The sequence below is a fragment of the Varroa destructor genome, unplaced genomic scaffold (genome assembly GCF_002443255.2).
Source record: "Varroa destructor unplaced genomic scaffold, Vdes_3.0 BEIS01000005.1, whole genome shotgun sequence".
Taxonomy (NCBI): Eukaryota; Metazoa; Arthropoda; class Arachnida; order Mesostigmata; family Varroidae; genus Varroa; species Varroa destructor.
Genome location: NW_019211458.1, coordinates 23,540,756 through 23,561,510, shown reverse-complemented (window position 1 = coordinate 23,561,510; position 20,755 = coordinate 23,540,756). Strand labels below are relative to the sequence as shown.

Here is a 20,755-nt window from a genome sequence, read left to right as displayed (position 1 = left end):
TGTCGACTATAGTCTGCCGTCCGAAGCTTCGTTTTCCAGTAGCTATCCTTTGTCATAGTGCGCATACACACATAAATATCCGAAGCTGCTGCCACCTCGGGTTTTTTTAATGCTTTAGAATACGCAATAAGAGAAAGTATAATTTAAGCTTACGAATGGTTTGATGCTTCTATGGAGTGTCACAAATACAACAGCAGCTACCCAGTTGAATGGAGAAATATGCTATTCTAGTTCGTGCGATCGAGCTCAATTCAATGGTAGGTAACTTCATCTCATGCAGTTAATATATTTCGCAATTAAATTGCGTAACTTACTGAACAATCTGTGTGCATTGTTTCTCTACCCCAAGAACTACAAGCGATTCAAATCATTTCGTTAACTTACTTGCTACCTTAAGCACTATCTACAAACGTCGCAATGTCAGCATTGGCGCTAGAGGACGTCGCTATCTACGGTGGACTGCTGGAGGCAGTATATCGTGCCCATACGTATCAGTAACGAAACTAATTACGTTACCTTAGAGAGGTGCAGTAGCTGATGGAGTGGCATCAGCCGTTGCAAACCCGCCTTTGCCGCGTTTCAATTCAACTAACTAAATGATTCGGACAGCATCGCCGTTAGGCATTGTGTCTCCCAGCATAAGCTACGCTCACGCTCGAATTGATTTCGAGTTGATGGCTACCATCAACAAGGAAAAAAGGCAGCGAACGTATGAATGGCGGAATTCATCACAGAATTATAACACTATTCGATCACTCGCGTATATAGTCTACATGATATTTTTAACTGCTAACTGATATCACTATTGTCTTCCAGTTATAGCAAGCTTTGAAGGTATCAATAAAAAAATTGCCATCGTAGGTCATTGTGCATTCATATATATACTATGTCATCAAACAGTGGTGACAACAGCACATTTTTGCATGATTTTACCGTTAAATAAAGCGTGGACGGGAACTGAAGCTAGAAAGTCAGATTTCTAGAATAGAAATTCTGTCGTCACAGTTCGTCACGGGAAGTGTGATGATGGAGAATACCTTGCTGCAGTCGTGCAAGAGCTTAGACGATGAAAATAGCGGCAATATTTGAAATATGATAATAATCACTCTGTGTCCAATTGACATCTCTCTTTTGATTCGTTGGATCATCGTTGATAAGGCAAATGCCCTCCTTTGCTGCAGGCACATAAGTTTTCAGGCCATTACTGTATATCGCCGCTGTATGCCGGATATTTTAACGATCATTTAATCAATAAGTGAACCAGTTACTGTTAGAAACTTCGCTCTTTGGCGATTTTCATGTTCATTGTCCATAGTGCAGCGCGCTCGTAAGACCATTAAGGCTGTGCGATTGCTTACGTCTCGTACGATTTACAGGAGCTTTCACGTTGGACGGCTGGATGAACGAGACGATGTTCTCGACGACCCACCCTCTTCACACAATTATATTAGCCTGTACGTCTAGCCGTAACTTGAGAGATGTCAATTTTCCTTTTCCTCCCCAGATGTCGTTCCTTTTCTACAAGCGTTCGCTATCGAATGCCGAAACTAATTGTTGTTTTATTATTTTTCATAATAATTTACTGTCCATCTATTCACAATGAGACTTGCGACGTTGAGTACATGTTTGCATTTATATGAAATTCTATGTATAGGCTATAATTAATTCCAATAGATACTTATTTAGTAAAGGGCCTAAAGGCGTTGATATAGATTTTGAGCGGATCATTACTGAGTTGATTTGAAATTTTATCGGGGGCCCAGGCATTGGGTCGCGCGGTAATGTTAAGCGAAACAATCTAGCCTGTCGTTGCTTAATACCAGCTGTGCCGATTATAGTTATAGATTAAGAATTGTTATTTCCACTGTATAAAAAATTACCTACAAACCTATCCTTTATCAAGATCCTCTGAAGCCTATATCGCTTACCTAAAGATTTTTTATTGCACACGGAGTAAATTTCATAAGCTGCTTCTACAAAGCTCCTAACATTTTATTTCGACCACGATTTCAATTACTAAAAGGGGTCGTTCCAGAGGTACACGTCCGCTGACAAGGTCGCCATTAATCTTCGGACAGCATAATATATTTTACTGAAAACTGAGAACCATTACGATATAGAAAAAAGTATATCTCGTACCGTTGTTTGGCGTAGTAAGGTCCCGCCGCCTGGCTCGAAGCGATTGCTACTAGGTCTTGACTGTGCTAGAAATGAAATTAGAGAGAGTTGTTTGCCATATTCAGCTGTTCCCCTATTTGGTAGGGATGCGAGCTAATCGGATTGTTATCCTTCTGACAGTAGAACGGAATTTTCGCGGTCCTATAGAAAAAACTTCGTGCCGTTGAATCAGTATATAAATGCCCATATTCCCATATTGACAATGCTTATACTACATCCATTAAATTGCGTCCTCATTGAGCGTATTTAAAGCGTAACGAATGCCGTTATTCCCTAGAAACGCGACGTTTTGATCCTTGCTTACGTCGGACACCGTAGAAGGTCTGTGATAAATCAAAGAAAGATAGTGAATGTGGCCTTTGCAGTCAAAGAAATTGACGACTGTTCTTAACTAGAAATAGTAAAACTATACGAACGCGCCCAACGGCGACAGTCGACCTGTCGAATGCAAGATGTATGAATTCTGTTCATAGATGGAATTTACAGTAATTACACAAGTTATACACGGGTCTATATTATTAAGGCGAGTTTTTGACCGAGATATCGGCATTAAGTCGATTGGGAATCTAACAGATTTCGACCGGCGAGTGGCTCACTCATGAAATTAACAACACTACGAGCTCTAATGACTATTACGAAGTGAATATTCACTCGTCGCCAGTGAGCCTATAAATGTTCCTTGATGATTCCTTTTGTTTTAGGCAGGAACTGTTAGGAGCCTTCTCAGTTTGTTAAGGTGAACCCATAAGCAAGTTTCGTCAAGTAAAACTTTCGAACTTCACTTTGTTTTTACTCTGTGAATATTTGACATTGTCAGGTCGACGTTGATTGAATATCTAGGTTTTTAGAGCTATGCTTATACTAATTGTTTTACAATCGATTCCCTTTGACATCATCAAAACGTAGCTGCCTTTAGGAAACTTGAACAGTGGTCATGGCCACAACTGAATATTTCCACTAATGTGGAGGTCACATAGTCCTAAGGTATCATTGATTGAAATGGTCCTGCTCAATTGGGCACCATACAACATCTATCGCTATTGTTTTACTTTCGGTCTAAGAATTAGCCGGCAATTAGTAGATCCGGCCGTCATCACAGGTACTATTATGAAAAATTATAGTAAAGGTGTACGAAGTAACAAATAGTCATGTTATAAATTAGATCGTCTTCAGCAAGGGTTGACTTAATTCAATACGAACAATTATTTTCAATGCTGTTGCTAAAATTTCAACTTAAACTATATAGATCGAACAGATATATGTATGATTGAAAGAAAATATACCATGATTAATATGTGTACATCGGTACATGCCATATTGCTTGGACTGTGCTTTGTATGTTTAAGCAGAAAAACAAATCAACTATAATTGTTTAGGTATAATTATATAGAGATTAAATCGGGCTTTGTGTCACAGACTATGTTGGTCTTGTATGGGTGCGTATGAATTAAAAAAATTCTACGTGCGTGAGTCATACAAGGTGTGTGATAGTGTATCACTGTGTACTATTACAGCTAAAATTAGTCTTCGACTTATGGCCTAGATTAAATGTATAAAAACAACGTTATCAGGCTAGTTGGAATTTAACAAGGATATCATTCAGGCCGACCGGGTTCATAAATAAACGAATATACATTCTTTGACATATTTGCTCGACCCGCTTACCCAGGCTTCACCCTAAATATATTCGACAGACAACAACTTCCGCAGGTGACGACTGTGGAATTACTAAAAGCGCCCAAAATTGACTTCAAATCGTCGTCTTCTTTATCCGTACAGCGTTTTTTGCATTTCTTTGAGCGTTGCTAGAATACGAAATCACTCTCAGGCTACGTGACTTTACCGGCTCCTCGGTCAATTAAAACTGATAACACGATTCGCGCACTTTATAAGGTATAATGCTTGCGTGACGTCGCCCCAAGTCGTTTGACGAAAACTTGCACGAAATCTTACCTGCTGGAAGTCAGTCTAGTAGACTAAAAAGAAGACATGCTTTTCTTCATTGTGTTCTGCCTACTAGGAGAATGCCACTCACGCCTTCCCCTGCTTGGTCGAGTTGTCTGATATTCTCTGAAAAGTAGTCTGCAGCTTGCTCTCAGAGACCTATCGGGTGGTCAGTATGCGAAACATCTGATGATATGAAAAAGGACTAACTTAGCTCTAATAAATGGAGACCCATAGGCGCCCTTAGGTTGACCAGTTCTACTTAGAACATCCGCTCAATAGCAAGAGGCGCATCTTGGCTTGGAAGCTAATCGATGGTACCTATTTGTAAGGTTTACGCTTGTATAAAATGGCTACGTCAGTCGTATAGCCTAAAGTAATAGTCAACTCAGTAAAACGATTTTTTGACATAAGTGAAGGTGGAAAGCTCCAAACCGCAGTGACCTTCATACCTACAGCGACAAGCGGGATTTGTTAAAATCTATTAAAATAGTGGCTAATGTCACCCTTACGAAGGTTTTTTTTGGCGTGACCTACAACATTGGAAATGATAAGCAAAATTTGTATTATTTCGCACTATTATTAATCGTATTCATACGGATACATGTGAAAAAAGTAGTGTCATCTATGCTTCTAAAAACTTTGCAGTAGAATCAATTACCATTACAGTCGGTAGTCCTAAACAATTCGACCCACGTGCCCACCCGTTCGTAGATAACACAGGCTTTGTTAAGCATAATTTCGCTTACACGGTCACCCCACGTCGTTGGGTACACCTCATAAAATTGAGCGAGGGCGAACAGAGTGGAAAGGGAAGCAAAAATTGCACGAGGTACGTAGCGCGCTGGGCGACGGTAGCCGGACGAGTTTGTTCACAAGCTTTACACTCTTTCTGAAACTCAGTGGGTCTCCTACTCCTGCCAATGTCCGATGTGCCACCGAAGGACGTCGCACGCAGTGAATGTGCGTGAACGACTGTGTGATAATTATATCAGCAAAATTCGGATTAAATAAACTGTGTTATAAGTGATATATGTAGGCCTATTGAACATTACTCCTACTGCCATGCGGATCTGTGGATGCGACATCAAACTTCGAGTGACTTGTGTATTTTTGCTTTACGTTGTTGCCAATAACCGTAAGTTGAAGCGATGACCGTAGTTTTAAGAGACGAGGGAACGTAGTGAATACCGTTTGAGATCAATTTCATTTAGGGCTCTTCAAAAAGTAGAAGACTTATATAAGCTTGTGGGGGCTTGTATAACTTATGATGAAATTACTAAGACATTTATATAAACACAGGCCTACTAATCAACTTGAAGACTGTGAGTCGTTTCAGGAAGTGGGCATCCGCCGAATCTCACATAAAACAATGAGAAAAAATTTAACGGGCTACACTGCACTTAACATCTAAATAAGTTCCTTTTTCCAGCATTTTGTGTACGGTGTTTAGCAAAAACTTCAATTACAGGCAATTACGGAAACAGCATAACGCTACCGACGTCTTGTACGTTGCCTGAATAAAATGTTTACCTCTTAAAATTAGACTTAGGCTCACCTAAGTGAGGATATTTCAACTTGTCTACAGGTTTTGTAGTTATCTGCATACAGCTTTTGAGAGGGTTAAAGGTTAATGGGCTAAAAGGCCGCGCGTCATAATGAAATGTTACAGTTAATGCTTATGATAAATTGCATTAACAGGCCCCGTTTTTTATACTATAGTAGAACTATTCTTTACGTTGCGCGATGCTCCACTTCAGCGGTAAGACGCCGTAAAGCTTGCAACAGTTCCTAGCTATGCCCATTTTCAGTTCCGTTTGACCAAGAAAGTTTTATTCTGCCAGACCGCTTTAACCCCGGCCCTTGCCGGTTCATTTAGCTTCTTCCCATAGAAGCTCCTTTCGCCCCAAGCCTCTTATAAGAAATTATGATAATCACAGCATTCAAACCTTTAATTGATGGTTCCAGCTGAAAGCCCTCATTGATACAATACGCATTTGCTGGGGTATGCCTGTAGAATTTCAAATACGAATTCGTCTAATGTGGCTCTTACGGACAGAGCGCAGAAAATCTGCTGAATATATATAAAAAGGCCGACGTAGTTGAAAAACTTGGTCAAACAAACAGACAAAATAGGTCTGTATAAGAATCATCCGTTTCCTAGCATCGCCTACAGTGATAGCCAGGTGTAGGATACTTTCATACGAAACTTCTTAAACGCTTAGCGTAAAAAACTGCACCAACTTTTGTCTGGTCAATGTGATCCGTTTTTTGTTCAGGTTTCGTAGTTTTCGTAGAATCCTATATAATTAATCCTAATAAATATTTACTTTATCGGAACTTGTTTTAGGCACTTAATGAATATGAACGTGAGAAGTACGTATTCGTACTTTAGCTTTTCTAAGTACACTAATTATTGAACGTAAAGAAGTATGAGCATAATAATTTCAAACAAATGACAAAATTTGATATCTTTGATAAATTTGAATAAAAAAAAATTGATAAAAACAGGCGGACCATATTTAACCATCGTCGAGATTGCTCCGAGACCATTGCTAGGATCATATAAAATTAGAAGGTATCATCAATGCACCTCGGCATTAATCTGGGGTATTATTAAGCAGAGGAAACATAGGCAGCTAAAAAAGTTTTACTGATGATAGAAAAGCTTTTGGATTACTTATCCATTCAGCAAAGTGATTCAAATAGTTTCTGAGCCTTCAGTTCACGGTAGGGGCCTATACAGAAGCAGTACTATGAGTAGCACGATTAATACATGGCCTTTCAGATCCGTATGCGATCAGCCATATAAAGTGTATCTTCAATTCAACACCCTACACGAACCTTACAAGCCCATATTCATACATTTCCTGTATGTAGTATACGAATGTGTAACGTCTACAGCATTATATGATGATTTATCTAAGAGGTGCGCTAGGCCGCTACCGTTCATTTGGTCCTTTCAAGCTTTGCCAACCTGGCTGGCATTGTATACACGGTGGCAATAAACATAATGTTATTTTAGACACAGATTTATACAATTAGATTCAGGCTTGTATAATATTTTCTTTTTGCTTTCTCTCTCTCTTTCGATCGCTTCATTTCTATGACTCAACAGTTAAGAAAATCGAGACGTCTATGGCGTCTGTTATATTCATCTGGTATTCAGCATGTTTCTATTGAACAATAAGCTCTACTTGTTCAGAAAACCACCTTTTTTTTTTGGTTGGCTTCAAAGCTAAGATGACCTGTAAACCACTTATTGTAGCTATTTAGTAGGGACCTTTGTGGGCAATCATCGATGTCGCGAAGCAAGTTCTATTAGAGACTGCCATAAGGTGTTTTAAAAGCTTACCCGTAAATCTCCGAAAGCAAATCATCTTGGATGATGATGCTTACATAGTCAAACGAACCACTGTAAAATGTATATATAACTGATTCATAATAAGTTCCCGTGTTTTTACTGAATAGAAAATACCACCTTCTGTGAGAATAAGTTATTATCCTATGTATTTCCCGTTATTGTTCACGATTTTCTATTATCAATCCAGTAAGCGATATAAACCGTCTCGTCGGAAAATAGTAGGTTTATTTTAAGAAGATTTATCATTCACGTTTTGAGTGTCGAAGGTAAGAACACAAAACGAATAGAAATATTGAAAATTCGTCGGCACACGATGCGTAGACTATGGGACTGGAGTACAACCTTCCATTCGATGTCCGGGCGGGCAGACTTTGCGGTGTTTTACGTTTATCGTTTTGCTACGATGCAGAATGAGCTGACTTGGCAAATCTGGACTTGTCTTTGGATAGCCTGGATGACTTAGTACAAAATAAACGTACCGATCAACCATATGTTTCATAGGAACCAATTTTCAGTGAATTAGATCCTTGCAGTCCTACAAGACACACAAACAATTTTTTTTTGAATGACCTGAATCTGATAGGACCTTGGGCCTTGGCTTCTTACCTAAAATCACACATTTAGATCCCTGGTTCATAGTGACGTATAAATACCATTTCCCATCACCGGTAACAATGTTGTGTAAAAATCACTCAGTAAAGTCATTATATGCTGAGATGTAATGGTGAACCGCAATTCCTTGTTGAATAGAAAGAGATTATGACGTAAGCGATTTCCAAGTTTCCGTGTAAACGCAAGGAATTTGAGGTGGTTAACGACGGCCCTGAAACTCTAGCCGATTTTTTATGGTTGATTCCTCGATATGTTTTCGATAACCCTTTTTTCAAAAATGCCCTCAAATGGGCATCATAAAATTCAGGCGGTTGGCCAGAGTGGGGCATGGTTTAGGTCATGGATACGGCTTTTAGAAAGGCTATTTTGACCAGTCCATTCAGCAAAAACACCATTAGCGTACACAAAGCAGATGTCTCAGGATGTTTCGGTAGCGTTTTGGCTTCGGTGAAAGGTATAGTACAAAAGTAGTTAAAATGCACTTTCTTTTTATTTGGATTATCCATATTTTTGTTAACAGCTCATGACAAGCGTTTAGCTTATCCTCTTTAAAGCGCCCTCTTTAAAGCAGACTGTTATTGCAAACTACCGAGCGTGTGCCGGCGCTTTTTCTCTAACCACTTCTAACAACTGTAAACACTTGAACCATGTGACGAAGTTCCATCACAAAGCTCTTATGGTAGCATCAATCTTATAGTCTATTCTGGTTGCATAGACAAAATCCTGCTCGTTCACATTTATCGGTAGAGCAAACTGTCGGTATATACAGAAAGCTTATTTGACACGAACTTCAAGAAGTAACCTGAAGAAGCTTCCTGCAGGTATTTTTTGCTATACCTAATGAGTTCCTTAAGCGGTAAAGCAGCCAGTACACTATGTACGAATAATGACATTGATATCAGAAGAAGTTTCGACCGATATAGCTAGGCCGTTTTGTCGTCACACTTTAATAGACTTCAATAACTCTCCAACTAACATAGAAGAGCAACTACCTAAAAGTATTTTTTAGGTTTCCATTTTCTTAAGCACCGACAGCCAATTAGTTTTCTCTCCGGTGATTAATGTGGCCGTTTAAAAGAAACGCTAAATTCTAGTTACTGGAAAATTGAAGTTTCGCTGAATAGAGCTAGAACAAGTTCGGACATCCTAACGGCAAATATAGTGCGTCACATGTATTTGACCTTATAGAAACTTCAAAGCAAGAAGTTCGTGATGTTTTCATGGTGCCTACGTAATTAGACGTTCTATACTACCGTACGTGGCGCCGACAGAAGATCGAGGTACAAAAGCAGGCCGCCTCATGACGCAAAAGGACACAAGGCATTGTGCTTTATTCTGAGCTAGGCATAAACCTGACAACATCTAGACGTGACGATTTTCTGGAGGGTAAAGTGGATTCATAGATAGGGTATTAGATACCAGAAACAAAAGTCGCCACTAGCCCATATTGGGCAATTTAATGTCAATGTGATGATATAGTGGTAACGTGTTTGCTTAGTAAATGTAAGAACACACATGTCTAGGTTCGAAACTGGTCATAAGCACGCATCGTTTTGTGCTAAGAGACAGCAATTTCAACAATGCTTAATGGCCATACTGAAAGTCAAAACATTTAAACTTGAGGACACCTGGAGCGATCTAGGTTTGAAACCGGCCACAGATACAATTCATTTTGTGCTGGAAGGGACCAAGCGTGTGAAGCAAAGATAGTGTCATATATAGAACTCGAAGCGTTCATCTTTAATCCACGGTTGAGGCCCTTTGCGGCAAAAAAAAAACTAAGTTAAGCAATAAGACAATTGAAAGCGAAGGTAAATGACAAAGTACATTGTTGCATATTACAAAATTGAAAGATTACATGGAATTTACAACTGCATTTTGTTGCATTCATCTATATTGGGAGAATCTCGCTCAGCAGTTTCGGATATATATCGTCGACTTCTCATCTTCGAACCTTTTATTAGATGAAAATCCCTAAACATAGGTTATATTTGATATTTATAGAAGTACTGATCTACGTGATTACGATGGAAGGGTCATAAATATTGCTATCGTTTAAGTAGGTAAAATCAATCTGTATAGCCGTGGTGAAACCGTTTGAACTTCTACTTTTAACATCGTGTTTAAACATTAGTCACTGAATTGAGACACGTACATAATAAGGTCGCTTGCAGCCTTGCAAGGAGGTCCCAGATGGCCTTCAGGCTTAGGGCTGAGGTACAATCCGAGTTCTACACTTCCGCCTCCATTCGAAAAATGTATGCGCCACGAAGGCAACAGAACGTTAACCGTAAAAGTGGCTAACGCATCACATCAGTTCGACGACTTGTTCGATTAGCTTCCCGGTCTTCATAAATCACTTGGCGGAAATGTTTGTTTTAAAAGGTACCACGCGCGTGCCCTTTCTTGCTGCAACGTAGAAAGAGAAGATCTCAATATAACGCGGTACGTCCAATAGGACTTCACAATGCGGGAACTACTGCAGGCTCTTGAGAGTGTACGCAGCAAGAAACCGCACCGGTCCACGTGAATTCTGTAACAAGCATCTTGAATGCGTCGTTACTCTGACAGTGTGGTGGATTTAATTATTTAATAAATGCTTATACACTGGATCTTTGTATACATTCAGCCCAATAGAGAGATGTTACTTTGTCAGCGATTAGTAAAGTAGGAAGCGTCCCAAACGCGCTGTCATCATGACAAGGAATGGCGATGAAGGGTTTTTGTTATATATTGATCCCCGGCTTGCTGATTAATAGATTGAACAGCTACATAAAAAGCAGACACGCGACTTTAACGGAGCAATATGGGTTCCGCAGAGTATCCTGCAGAAATCGCGTGCAGGGTCCTGATGGCTGATGTCAGGAGAGCAGTTCGCTACGCGCAGTGTTCGTCAACCTCAAGGCAGCCTTCAACTCGACGCCTAGAAACAGGGTTTACTCATGTTGACGAAGGTGGGTGTCTCTAAGAATGTGTTTGACCTTCCTGCTGGGATTATATAGGGCAAGAGAATAACAACAAAGTGTCTAAACTTCCACCGTTCACACAGACAACTGGCCTGGCTCAAAAGGACGGCCCGAGCCGCACTTTTATTCTCCATATTGTTGAAGAGCCTCCCTTGTCAAATAAGAAATCAGTCGAAGTCATTTTGTATGCAGACAACTTAGTAGTATACGAGTCGAACAGCTTTCAAACGCAGCAAGTTCTAGCTCGGCTCTCCGCGGCAGTCATAGATTTGGGACTGGCCATAAACCTGACCAGAACGAGGGCAGTAAAGTTTAGAAAGGGAGGTTAGACAGCGGCCACTGATATTTTGTACTCCACCAAATCACCTCTTACCTACATAAACCGGCCTCCGTATCTAGGGCTGTAATTCTATACGAGCGGCAAAGCTTTTACTGCCCACGTCACCGAAAGTTACAGGAAGGCAGTGTTGGCCTCATGGGTGATCAAATTGCCTTTCTGCTTTTCCCTCGCAATCGCTCTCAACTTGTTCGACCTCAAAGTAACTTCGATGGCAACGTATGCGATACGCGTCATTCGGGAAGATTTTACAATGGAGAACCTCGAATTACTAAATCGCATCAAAGCCTCCTCCGTCAAAGAAGAATCACGCATAATGACCCGAAGTCGCTCAGCATATCCTCTAGCAGACTTGTCATTGCTGTTTGAAAATTGATGTCGTCACTTTAAGCTCCCAGCAACAAAAACTTCCAAACAAACTTAGGGGCTGGAAGAAAAAATTTCTTCGCTTCGGATGCAACTAAAAACAACGACTAGGGCTAAACAAGGAAATCGTCATTCAGTTCGCATGGATGGATGTATTCTGTCACAGGCCCTCCAGGAACCATTGTGTTTTCACAAACCTAAAGATACATGTAGGGGCTACAGCAGATGCGGGAAATTCTAATAAATGTCATGCCGCTCGTCACCTCCTGGGTACCATTTTTAGTTTCATAGCTTAAGAAGACCCGTATAACCTGTAACCGTGATTTATTTACTAAGTAATGTATTTGCCTGCTTATATTAAGGACACGCTGTGATTTCGGTTGTGACAGGTTCGAAGCCGGGAATAAATACACTTCGCTTCGTGCTGGGGACTAGCCGTCTGATCGAATGCCCAACGGCGATACCAAACGTAAAACTCGAAAAAAAGGCTCGTATAACCCATATGATGTGAAGTAGTTTAAATGTTCTATATAATCTCTCTGATATTGGGAGACTGGTTGGTTGTTGACTTGTATCTATAAAGTTTTTGATTATTAACAGCAAATGTGAAAATGTAACTCTGGATTGATATTTAAGTTGTTTGCAATAAACACGACAACGTCATTGTCCAACGTCAGAACTACCTGATCATGCAAAGTGGGTGACGGACGTTGACTGATAACACAATTGTTACTTTTGGCAGAAAGTAACGAAAGAGTCTATTAACTATTTCGATTTTGTTGTTGCTGTGGTGTTATAACATTTGACAAAATAAACCCACCCACGCCATTTTACCCATTTTAGCAGATCTTAAAACCACGAACATATAGTACATGAAACTTAAGAACACAGATCTCTAATATTCTCCCAGGCCACATCATTCTCTCTAGCGTTTCTGAAATCCAACGCAGTGTAAATGTTTGAGTACTGAATATTCTCCTTCGAAAATAACAAATTTGGAAACTTCGAGAAGTTCGGAAAAAACAATCTGAGAGTTAACCTTTCAATTCATCCATTGAAATATGCATTTCATAGCAACAAATCGGAAAATTTTACATTACCTTGGACAGAGCGTACAGAGATCACCAACGTACCTCCAGATCTCGGGTCAATGTATGTATTTTTTCCTATCTATTATCTCGCAGCTATCTAATTTGATGATGCAAAGTAATCTGAGTTGCCGCTCAATGCACAGATTTAAATTCCGCGAAACGTCTGACCTGTCTCGTTAAAACACGCACGACACTAGGGCACGAACTCAACGCACGTGCTCTTGTTTGATCGTTCTTCGTGGTTTGGCTCCTAGGTACGAACAAAAAAAATTCGAATTTGTGATGCCCCTTTTAATTTAGATAAGGGATTTCCAGTTAGTGAAGCTACCAAGAATGCTAGGTTGATTATACGAAAATGTACGGTTGACGTTGTTAGGTTCGCAGGTCTGTAAAGAAAAAGAACTTAGCGAAGTGTAAAAAAACCTTGAACTTCTTTCCACTAAATTACGAGGAATGTCAAGGAAATACCAGGAACAGCTGTCCTGTAAGCAACATGGAGCACACTACCATTATATAGGGTAAATGGGAAGTTTCTTGTTTGCGTTTTTCCCTTCCAGTTACGTCCGATTGAAACACATGAAAGCGTACGGGTTTATCGATCGTCGCTTAGTAGAATGGGCCGCCCCAAGAACAGTTTTAAAAAGGTTTAGCAAGAATACGTTCTGTCTAGATATCTATAGGTTATGATTAATGGCTTTTCCAATAGCGGTGACACGTGGCCCCAAAATAATGCGATACAATGGAATTCGAAATGTTTTCAAAACATCATACGTTGGATTTGTAAACGTACTAGAGATATATCATGATGTGTTCCACTTAGAAAACAGAGGTGACTTCCAACACGTACTACGTTCTGAGATTAAGGATATCGACGATACCTCAAATGAACATTATAAGGAGTGGCTCATCACTGCAGAAGTATAGTAACAGTTATTTTCTTCCGTGCTTTAAGAGCGGACGATATATAACACAAAATGATATTTTGGTAACATTAGAGAGGTAGTGAAACCGAGGCATAGGGTCGAAAAAAGTCACATCACTGACTCTGCTGTAATGACGATTCAAAGATACCTATTTTGTGTATTGAACGAAACCTTGAGGAACTACGTGTACCTCGTACCGACTCACTTACCTCGTTTCGTGAGGGCAGGAACTTACCGTCTGATGAAATCTCTAATGGCGGCACGGACGTAAAAATCTAAACATTTAGCTAACTGTGTATTACATATAAGTACTTCAACTTAGTTCAGTTATTAACCATGTTTATAAATATAAAATTTGAAAAGCACTCACTTTTAATAAATAATACATCTAAACGAATTTGTCGCTAAAAGACGTACGCAACAGGTGTTTCTCTTATCTAACCCGTTCGCTTTGGAAGTCATCGTGCTCAGAAGTAGTTTGGGTGTTTTCTATGGTAGTCAGATGGATCAGAGGTCCAGAGTTTAATATCTGTTCAGTTTCTGCCGCCATTAAAAGCAAGTTAACCAAAGGCTGAAGATGAAGAGACTGTGCTGTAAGGGCCGACCGCAAATCATGTAGGCGGCTCCACCAAGGCAAATTAGGAGCAAACAGGTGTCGAAACTGGTTTCGGTGCCTACTAGGTATTCATTGCTTGGCAAAACTGCTAGCCTTTTTCAGATCTGGTGATATTCTACGCCTCTGTTGGGTTCATCAAAGTAATGCTGTTGGAAATTACACGCCTAAAAAGAATACTATTAAGCATTAATATAATATTGTACGGCAATACAGTTTCTCAGTGCTGTTACGGCGAGACGGACGGTCACCAATTATCGAAAGCGATAATGGGAGGAAAACGTTGAAGTGCCGAAGAGTAAACCCCTTTTGGCAAAGCTCTTTTATGACAGATATTGAGGTACTGGGCGAGATTTATTAGACATGGCGACCCCAGACTAGCAAGCCTTAACCTAGAAGCAACGCAGTCAATAAAAAAAAATAGGTTATTTTATTAGCTCTTATAACTAACAGGTTGGAAATCGAGAAGTTTACTTCTGAGCTTTCAAGATATGACAGCATAAAAAAAAACTCAGTTGAAACCTACAATAGGAAAGGGGTCAAACAACTTATTCGTTTAGCAAGATAATTTATAATTCAATAAATCTCTTACTATTACACCATGTAAGATTACCATCGATCCCCTGTTATATGCTAATGTAACATAACGGGTAAAGCAGGTACCATTTGTGCAGCCCTATTCTATACAAATGAAACAAATCGCACGCACAAGGCTATCGACCTAGAGTAAGATTGAGTATGTAGAACAATATACAAAAAAAAACTCCTGTAATAGCGTCGTTCACATGGCGAAATACCAGTTAGCCAAAAGTAAAAACATAACAGAGCACCAAATTCCAAGTTTTTCCAGCTATACTGACGAGGTCAATAGTTAACAGAGAGCCGGGACCGGTGTGTTAGCAGGATGTAGTAGGCGAAGAAGGCAGAAGAAGCACTTTGCCATAAGAAGTACAGGCAGAGTCGTTTAACTGACCCTGTAGAACTTCATAGGCGAGATACGGGATGAACGGACAAAAATGAAGGTAATGATGGATCCGATAACAGACAGAGCTAAAACAAGCCAGTTCAGAGGTGAGACTAAGTGACCTTACATCTAAAAGGAGGAAAGCAAAATTATCAACGCATTAGCTCTTGCAGGTTGACGTTGCAGTTACGAACAACTGGAATCACTGCGATGCGTAGATATAGACCTGTTGGAGACGCGTATGGCGATGTCCGTAAGTACCCAATAGACCCATGGGAAATATAAGCGTCGAAGGTGGCAGGCTTGAAAGTGATCGGCCGTTAGTTTCTGTAGTAGTGGTCATAAAAGAAGTAGAAGCAGGCCATGACTGACTCAGATGGTGCTAGACGTAAAGAGCCAGCACGCTGGTCATTGCACGATTCTAACAAAACTAGATAGGAGGGAAAGAGGGCTGACTAAACGGAGATAAACACAAAAGTAGAATATAGTGAACTTGTTGTGCAGAGAGAGAGGTGCTAAGAAAGACTGACGGAAGAGACTGAACTGAGACGAGAAAGTCAAAAGATAAAAAAAACTAACGGCAGAAATATAATAGGCGGATCGGCCCGTCGATCAGTGGATCGGTATGAAGCCAGGGTCCATTGAAAAGATCAAAGAACATCAAAAACGAAACCGTCGAGGCGAGGTAGACAATAATAACAGTGCTAGACAGACAGCAGAGGTACAAGGTCTGTCCAGGCAGCTCCTTATCAGAGCAATTCTGTTTAACCAAAGCTAAATCCAGACTGGTAGAAAATAAGGTGATAAAAAAAAATAGTGTATATTCTAATGAGTAAACCTCGAGAGCAAGAGAAGTTGGAGTCAACACCGAAAAGAGACGCTGACTTAACGCTAGCCCTAGTAGAACCTAGTAAAAAGTAGGTGCTGGTAAATTTAATGAAACCGAAGCGCAATAAGTGAAATCGGTTGAGGAAGATAAATAAATCAGCAAAAAAAAAATAGCTGTGTCGTTTCAATAAGAAATTTTGGCTGCATAGTGGCGAGATAATTGGCACTGATCGTGCGGCGCCGTGGCTAAAGTGAGAACTGTGCACGTCTTTAACGTGCAGTTCTCGTAAATACCAGTTCGGCCTGTATAAATTGTCAGTTGTCGGGCGATACTTGAAACTAAAGTGAAAAAAGACATGCAAATTTCGCATTGCAAAAAAGCCAAAAAATTGGAAAAATAACAGTAAATGACCCGTAGTTGTAACCTGGTCGTCCTCTCCTAAAATATATTTAAGAAAATGCTATACTGTAACGCGAATGCAAGAGATATTATGCCGACTACGGACGATAATGCTACGCTTACACAAGCGCAAAAAAGTGCTTCGTTTAAATTTGATGACAGTGGCTTTGCTAGTGCCAACAGAAAACAAGCATGATCACCAGTTGAACCCCCAATAGTTAGCAATGATGAGTCCGTAGGTGGTTAGCTAGCAATGCTCACGACCTCCAGCCGAATGGATGCGTTAGAGGCACCTAAACTGTGAGAACATCCGACACCTGATTTTATTTTTAAATTTTGCTGAAGATCGTCTTTGTTACGAACTGAAGAAGAGGCGTACTCCGTTGCCGGTTTGCTCAGCAACGCTCGTCATTAAGTGGCAGATCGGGAAAATTAAAGGAGTACATGAAATTCTTCAACTCAGGTATATCGATTACATTGTGGCTGTATATAAACGCATATATAAGTTACTTGATATAAATAGTAAATTTTCTAATTAAGGCACGCTGATTGTTTGTGATAATTGTTGTGCGGGTGAATTTGCAACAGGTACCTTCCTGCGAACTTACCAGATTCTAGTCAATGCATGGTATGCACGTCAATATCGACAATGATTCTCGATTAGGCATCGTATTTGGCTTTTTAATTTACTTTAGTAAGCCCAAAGTTAAGTAAACCCACATTGGTTCGTTGCTAGCGGTCGGGCTTGATAATGAGCAAAAAGTATAGACATCGGCATAGCAAATGGTCATCTTGTACGCGATATGTATCACTGCTGCTGCTGCAGAATTTTTATATACGCAAAAATGAATACATAAATAAGTAAAAATAGGCTCGCTGCACTGATAATTTAACGTGTAATGTTTTTTTTTCTTAAGTTAAGGCAAAGTTCGTGGAATGGCCTTTGTATATTGCTACATGCTAGATTTATTATCTAAATACCTTTGTTAAATGATCTGATAAACTCAGGTGAATATATCTCTGGCTTAACACGATATTTTCAATAGATATATAACTAACTTCTGTATGTATTATGGAGCTGCATTAACAAGAACATAAACGTTTCCTTATTACTATATAATTAAGATGGATCAATGGATGATAGTTGTGCCCGTACAAATGGATCGAGCGAAACACAAAGAAAAATAGCTAGAAGCAATAGCTCTATGCGGGCTTTTGAGCCTGATTTAATGAACTTCATAACCCGTACAGCGAACTATCATGTACGTACGTATTCATATAAATATGTCTAGTTACAATAAAGTTAACTGCCAATTCATTTTTACGTTAGGTACAATACGTAGACTGATTCAGACATCCATCTCATCAGAAGTGACGAATCAAGGCCTCGTATATTAGGCTACTATTTGTTTTGAGCAGAATAACTGTACCGCAACCTATTTCCTCACGCGAAGTCATATTGGACTTGTTAATTGAAGGGAGCGTGAATGCGGTAAGACGAGAAACTGTCAAATGTTTGCTAGGTTATTTTGATGCACCAAGCATTCCGCGTCCGGGTCGAGAAGAACCGATTTACTTTGCCAAGTTGTCTCATCAATCAGCCTTTACCAGGAAGGTAGGAAATAGGCCACTACTCTATAGGGCAAATATTTCTTATTGTATAGCCATATATTTTGCCATTTTTTTTTAAATCAAAGGAAACCGAAATCAATATCATCCGGCTTCCATTAAAGCCAATAATTAAATTTCTCTGTACTTCAGAAGAACATGCAATGATAGTCTGACCTTAAAGTGTAACAGCTAACTAAAGGTTTCACCAGCTTTAAGCCGCTTATTGTACACTACGGTCATACCGTACATATATGTACATATATAGAAAGTGCGGAGGGGCCATTTAAATGTTTGTGACACTGATACAGCCAAAGGTCACTGTTGAAGTACGCTCGATTAATTACTAATCGATAAAATCGATTAGTAATACTTAAGTGTCGTGATGTTTTATTAATCACACCTAAGGGTTCGAAAATGCTATTTATACTTTTATATGTATATATAGGACTCGTATTGACTATAACATCATATATATCCGTGATGCGTAGTCGCATGTAACAGCTGGGAACCGGACCTTATCGGAGACATCATACTACGATACATAAGGAAAGAACATACAATGCATATCTAACTAACCTGACATACAAAGCGAGACACACCAAAATGGAAATAACATCACAGTATCTTGACTATAATCATACTTTACTTAGTGGAAAAATCTTATTAGCCTTTTCTGTTTGGCAAAGGGCCGAAGAGGACAAGATACGTGGACAACATTATGACTTTTCTCTATGGGAACTGCATTGCTAAGGTGACGGTCCTCCATTCTATTTTAAAAGAGATCAGCTAAAATTTATGAACTAACGTCCATCATCACATATTAGAACTTGCTGTCTTTTTCTGGCCGCCAGAAAAGTACTAGGGCCTGCGATGTCACGACGATGATTTGACAAAGAGGTAGCTCTCCTCTAACTAAAACAACGAATGCTTGAATAAAACGTGAAGGTCACTCGATTTCCTTGCCTAGTCGCCATACTTTCTGCTATTCATTTTGCTGAAGCCTGCCTCGGCCCATTATTCAGCAAAGACTCATAAGCTAACCCAGTTTAAGATCTTCGCGTATCCGTGTATTTTCGAAACCAATCTGCTTGTCGCGATCCACACAAATAACGTTACCGTTTGTCGCTAACGTAAAAGTCGACAGCCGTCACATTCGGGTAGTGGCTGTTTTCGTTATAGACATACCGCATCCTAGGCCTGACTATGACACCACCAGCTGGCTGTCGTCTTGGACAGAATAAGCGAAATAATAGAATCCCAAAAAGCACAGCGGTGTAGAGATGCTGGAGGTGGTTCCATTACATTTTGTCATCTTACGTATTCTTGAAGCTTTCCTTTGCCACTATTCTAGCACTTTTGCTATTATGCTCATATGAAAATAAAGTACTCAAGAGCAACAACAATGGTCAAATGAACGAACTAATATACCATAGGGACCAATGGCAATGAGTGGCTCCGTCTGCTCTCTTTGGTCCTTTCGCTGTCTTTTACTTAGTCATTCTTTTTCGTTCGGCTTATTATAATAATTTGTCTTTAGCATAACGTCAACCTTGCATGGTCCTATAGTGGGCTGGCAAGCTGACAACCCGGTGAGTTACCTGACTGTAAGGTGAAACCCAAATCGGACCGAGGAGGGAGTATAGGGTCCATCTATCTTGGCGTCAAGCTTTTCCAGACGAGAATAATCGCTTGGTTTATAACAGTTCTCCCTTCGCGGTGTTTCGAGTATCTCCTGAAGAAATAGGGTGGTGGCAACAGCAGAACAGGTAGTCCAACACGTAGTAGCAGTACTTGCAGAATAGAAGTATAAACAACAGCCGAACGGGACCGAAATAAAGCTAGCCGAGGGGTTGCATTAGTCGTAATACTAGTAAGAATGACCCGGGCCTTGTGAGTATCCTCCTTCTGCTGTCGCGGGCATCCGCCGGACATCACTGGCTCGTCGTCTGCCGACGTCTTTTATGAGTGCATATGAGTACGTTGGTACTGGTACGTAAATTAGTAAGCATCGCGAGTTAACATCGCAAAACGCAGACGATGTGTAGAAGGTACGGGAGGAAGATGGGCAATCAAACAGCCAGAAGGGTGTGTTGGAAAACGGGTGAAGTAAAAGCAATGAAAAAATAGGGGAGCGAACAGTGAGCAATGCCCCTGCGAATGACTTTTCTGTTGCATGCACTAGCAACAGGAGACGATAATGTCATTAGTTCGTCAACGCTCACTCGTCCGCCCGTACGCGCACGCTGTCCTTGAGAAATAATCTCATAATGATGAAATGGTTTGACAGAATTTACAGAGGGAGAGGAAGGAGCGACGATAAAGCAAACGAAGGCCGCTAAAGATGAGCTCTAGCGTATTGTAGATATAACGCGCCTTCAGAGGGCAAACAAGCGAATTGGTAAATGGCACATCAGTTAGCGACTTTGGCAACTTTTTAGCTTGCTTTACGTTCTTTGACGGAAAACCAGAACGTCGGTCTGTGCAAGACGAGTCTAATCAAAATCTGATCATATTAATTACCTAATTAATTTGCTAAATATGTTGCGGTTACGATATTA

General features: G+C 40.2%; 1 protein-coding gene across 4 annotated transcripts in view; it reads left to right on the top strand.

Annotated features, from left to right (window-relative positions):
* Positions 1-4,989: 4,989 nt before the first annotated feature.
* LOC111251144 (uncharacterized) overlaps positions 4,990-20,755 on the top strand; it is a 44,470-nt gene continuing 28,704 nt past the window's right edge. For 2 of the 4 annotated variants that reach the window (XM_086990680.1, XM_022807465.2), the window contains exon 1: positions 4,990-5,260. In XM_086990680.1, the coding sequence (XP_086846806.1) occupies positions 5,188-5,260 (73 nt within the window). In that variant the 5' untranslated portion in view covers positions 4,990-5,187. Of the gene's footprint in view, positions 5,261-10,917; positions 11,053-12,156; positions 12,255-20,755 lie in introns of all 4 variants that reach the window. The other 2 variants (XM_086990679.1, XM_086990678.1) reach the window with 2 other exon arrangements.